Raw genomic sequence first — 5114 nt, forward strand, 5'->3', positions numbered from 1 at the left:
AGATTTATAAAAAAACTTTTTTAACAAATAGGTCATAGGCTAATTTTGTCAAGCCCGGCTAAAGCCTTGTAGGCTGGCCTATTTAATTTATTAAAATCAATGTTGTGAATGAAGTTTGCTCCTCGTAAAATTGAATATTATGAATATTGGTTTGATTCTTGTAGGTAATAATAAATCACACGTAACATCCACTCCTAAACTTTGTACCAAAAACCCAAGAGGAAAAACATAGTAATCGAGGCGAATTATAGAAAAGATTTCATTTCAGCTACATAATCTTCCTCTTAGCTTTCAACTATTTTAATTGTAACAGTTCCTTCACGAATTGATGTTTAACATCCTATGTAATTTCTGCTTTGCCAGTTGCTACACATGACTTCTTTGACGTAGCATTAGCTTCGTTCTGAGAAAAATGCGAAAACCACCAAATTCAACAGTGGAAGGCCTAGAAGGCCTGTAGGCCATGTCAGGCTTTCTTGTTTTTAAAAATGGGCAGTGCTTGACTTACAAATAAAACCTTTAATAGGCCAGTAGGCTGAATTTTTTTTGACATAGGCCAGGAAAGCAAAAGCCCAGCTCAGCCGAGCCTATTTACACCCCTAGTAAAGACTCACCAAATTATATTAAAAATATATGTTTTTCACTTCAACAAAATTTTGTTTTATTATTTGAAAACAGGAATGGATACGGGACAAGAAAGGTTAAAAATCCTTTTTCATATAATAAAAAGGGGAATGTTATATTTACAAATTGTTTGTTTACAAACTATATTATGTCTGACCGGTCATACTTCAATCAAGAGTGTATGACCGGTCAGATTTAGTGTAATTTGTAAAAAAAAATTGTAAACGGATCCTAAATAACAATTATATCTCAACTAGCAAAACATCATAAAAGAAGCCATGTTGCATTCTGAAATATCTTCTCTCCAGAATACGAAAAGCCAAAACTAATTTTTTTTTCTTAGATGAATTAACTAAGCAATGTTTGATAGGAAATTTAATGCAAAGTATTTGCTTAAGAAATATAATTTATTGACTACTGAATAACTCAAGCATCCAGATTGGGTGGTAATTGCTGTACGACAGCCCAGCAATATGGATGGATGGATGGATACCTTTGAGGTTTCGGGAAATTTATTCAGTACAAGAAAAAAAATTTCTTTTTAAACTCATATTATTTTATATAATTCTTTTTAAGTCCCAATTTTATTTTATTTTAGTATAAATATACCTATTACTATTGCACCAAAAGTTTTCTCGAGGTTTTGAGCTGATAGAAAGATAAAGTAGTTGAAATACCCTTTAATAATAAAATAAAATTGTTACAACTTACAATACAATACTTTACACTTCTCTTTGCGGTGATTCTTTTACGAAAAAAATAAGACAGAAATCCGGCTACTCCTTTTTTCTCTATTTGTCTCGGGAAAAGAAAGGGATAAAGTGTTGCGATATAAGAACATTCCTCCTCATGATTTTATCTCTTTATTTTCGCGGTGTATATATACAGTGTAAACATACATTCCACTCATATATATTTGCGTTAGTCTCGTCTTATTTATAAATTATCTGCTCAATGGAGAGTTGTTCAGAGAAGCGAGTGATGGTGTTAGCCATTGATGAGCATGAGCATAGCAACTATGCCTTGGAGTGGACCCTAGACCATTTCTTCACCCCTTTTGGTTCAAATGCTCCTTTTAATCTTGTAATTGTCAATGCCAAACCCTCTCCTCCAGTTGCCGTCAGTATGGCAGGACCAGGTAAATTATTATTGTCCATTGCTAGGGAAACAACACTTACCGAAATCCGATCTCCTTTTCGGGCCATATGGCATATGCGCTTAGACTTTATTTACTCTCCCCCTTCCCCTCCCCTCCTTTCCCCTTTTTTTTCTCTTTTAACATTTGTTTTTTAAATATGAGATAATTTTATCTTTTACATGTCAAAGTAGGTGAAACTCGTATTTTTTTTTTTATTTCTTTTCTTCAAATAATCTCATAAGAATATCACAATATTCTTATGTGTGTAGAAGATAATTTTATCTCGTACAGAAATATTAATTAGTATGTCTATACACACACAAATACATTGTATTGGTAAACTACTAAACTTGTTGATGGAATAGCAGGGGCCATAGGGTCTGAAATTTTTCCTGCCGTAGAGATGCAGCTGAAACAGATTGCTGATCAAATTACAGAAAAGGCTAAGCAAGTTTGTGCCAGTAAATTGGTAGTTCTCTTCTGTCTTTGTGTAGAATGTGCATATGTTTAATTATACTATTATGTGGTGAACATAACTTTAATTAAATTTGTTATTTTTCAATTTTGGCTCATTGATTTGCAGGTTCGTGATGTGCTAGTGGAAGTGGTTGAAGGTGATGCCAGGAATGTGCTGTGTGATGCAGTAGAAAGACACCACGCATCCGTATTGGTTTTGGGTAGCCATGGTTATGGAGTTATCAAAAGGTATCCATTAATGAACTGAAGACTATTTTATTCTATACAAGATTAAGAAGTAATATTAGGTTTTTTTTTTTACCCTTTTATCCTTCATTGATTAATTAATAATCATATTGTTCTCCATTCAAAATTATCTACCAATCTGCCCTTCTTTAATCGATTAACTTGAAGATTTAATCTGACAAAAAGAGTTGACTTGAAAATTTAATCGATTAAATCTCCCCCACAGAAGAAACATGCTCGATTTCGCTGCACAATGGAAAGAAACAGTGACCAATTCTTAGAAACCAAACACTCAACTCAACAACAACACCCCACAAAAGCAAAAAGCTGAAACCTCAACTAGCACTGCACCACTGCTTTCTCTTTGAGTTAGGGTTTGCTAAAAAAAATTTACTTTAGCAATCCTAATCCTTAAGGTGGTATTTGGTTGGAGGATTTTTGTAGGATGCATGAGGAAGTGAGGGTGGACATTCAATAATACTATGTTTGGTAGCACTTAAAAAAATTGTATTGATGGGGAAACTTTTTGTGTGTAATCTTAAACCAAATTCTCAAAAGAAAAATCCCACCCAGTGGGTGGTATTGTGATTTTGCAGGGTAAATGAAAAAGTTGATGGTAAAATTGTGTCAATATTTCCGGTAAAATTTTGACTTACCAAACAACTTTTTTTTTAATTTTCTTATCAAACTCATTTTTCTACTACTTCTCTAGTAATTATATTTCTCCAATATTCAAAAGATTTCTCCTAACCAAACGCCCCCTAAGCTTCACATAACAGGTGTTATACCACTTTAGGTTCAAAATCACACACATTGGCAGATTCCGCAACATTAAAATCTTCGATGGGTTTGGTTATTAGGTATATATAACATTTGCTCATGTTATTCCAACAGAACCACGAGATATGATTGATAGATGTATTCCTTCTAATAATGGCTGAGATTATGGCACAATATGCTTTCCTTTGTTTTTTGTGGAGAAGATTTAATTGATTAAGTTAAAGATTTAATCGATTAAATCTCCAAGTCAATTATTTTTGTCGGTTTTGACCATTTAATCAATTAAATCTTTAAGTTAATCGATTAAAGAGAGGCAGATTAGTAGATAGTTTTAAATGAGGGACAAAATAGTTATTAATTAATTAATAAAAGATAAAAGGGTCAAAAAGCCAGTAATATTATCTATGTAAGTAATATATCCAAACCATCAAAAATACATTTATCTCAAATCAATTGAGGCGGTATATGAAATCATTGAGAAATAATAATAATAATAATAATAATAATAAATAAGATAAAAAAATAATCAAAAAATATAAAATAAATTAATAAATATAATAAACAAAACTGAAAACAATCCCTTGGAGTTAGGGGTGTTAACAGGTCGAGTCGAGCTGAGCTTTGACCTTAAAAGGCTAAATCTATGTTTAAATATGTCAGTCTGACCAAACCTGTTATAAATATAACTATCGGCCTGTGGCATGACTTATTTACAAAAAATAAAAGTCTGATTTAGCCTGTTTAGAAAAAATAAGACAACAAAAATTCATCTAAACAGAATATACAATCAACAACACTAGTAATTCCATAAATATTCATATATTCAATGTATATCCAAACAACATAATATAGAACAAAATCATTCAAAAAGTCTGTTTAACCAATAAAAAGGTGAAATAGATTGAGGAGAAACAGGAGGTTATTACAAGTAGTATAAAAAATATAAAATAAAATAAAAAAATAATATACTAGGCCAGTTTGAGAAGCTCTAAGGTCGAGCTTTTGAATTGAATTTTGAGGCCTTTTTATTAAACGAGCTTTTATACAAGTTCAAGCCTTATGCTAACAATCAATTTTAGACATGTAAACTCAGGACTTTACGAGCCGAGCCAAAGGTCCCTGCTTCGTTTAACACCCCTACTTGGAGTATAGGAAAATTTATTTATTTAAGTAATACATTTTCAAAATTTTGAAGTTCTTACTAACAGTTGTGCCAAGTGTAAAAGATATTAGAGAGAAATATATAGTATTTTTTTATCACTAAGTATTTCTTAGTTTGATTTTCTTCAAATAATTTTATGATCCTTTTGATAATTAAAATGAGGCCATCAACATTCATCAATTAATCAATATTGTTGCAGAGCGGTTCTAGGGAGCGTCAGTGACCATTGCGCTCATCATGCTCATTGTTCGGTGATGATTGTGAAGAAGCCCAAGTTCAAACATTAAACCGCTCCTTGCCTTCCTATTATACATAATAATTATACCAATTATATAAATGCATATGAAATTTATATTTGAATTTGATAATTTATATCCTATGCTTTGAGATGAACTTTTGTCAAGTTTATTCTAGTTTCATATTTATGTATCGAACAATAAGTTATTACTTATTACATATTACTAAGTTGTTATGATGATTTTGTTGCATATAATATGGGTTACTATGGAATATGAATTAGACACGACATTGACATGTGAATATAGTAAATTTAGAAATTATATAATAAGCTATGGCTAAGATGAAATATATAAAATTAACATAATGAACATAAATCTTAAATTAAAATAAGAACATCACTATTTCATAAGTTAGCTTTCATCGTTGTAGAGACAAGAAGATAACGTATAAGAATTTAACAATAATAAT

General features: G+C 31.2%; 1 protein-coding gene across 3 annotated transcripts; it reads left to right on the forward strand.

The window, feature by feature from the left end:
• Positions 1 to 1383: 1383 nt before the first annotated feature.
• On the forward strand, positions 1384 to 4881 carry LOC133307598 (universal stress protein PHOS34-like). 3 transcript variants are annotated; one of them, XM_061508136.1, is made up of 4 exons: positions 1384 to 1762; positions 2131 to 2231; positions 2346 to 2467; positions 4606 to 4881. In XM_061508136.1, the coding sequence occupies exons 1-4, from the start codon at positions 1579 to 1581 to the stop codon at positions 4691 to 4693; spliced, it is 495 nt and encodes a 164-aa protein (XP_061364120.1). In that variant the 5' UTR covers positions 1384 to 1578; the 3' UTR covers positions 4694 to 4881. The 3 variants fall into 3 exon arrangements, with proteins under 3 accessions (XP_061364120.1, XP_061364122.1, XP_061364121.1); XM_061508138.1 differs by having other exon boundaries at positions 4617 to 4881; XM_061508137.1 differs by having other exon boundaries at positions 2140 to 2231.
• The last annotated feature ends 233 nt before the right edge of the window (positions 4882 to 5114 follow it).

Source organism: Gastrolobium bilobum, unplaced genomic scaffold (genome assembly GCF_033153095.1).
Source record: "Gastrolobium bilobum isolate Gb01-03AN ecotype WA unplaced genomic scaffold, APGP_CSIRO_Gbil_v1 utg7663, whole genome shotgun sequence".
Taxonomy (NCBI): Eukaryota; Viridiplantae; Streptophyta; class Magnoliopsida; order Fabales; family Fabaceae; genus Gastrolobium; species Gastrolobium bilobum.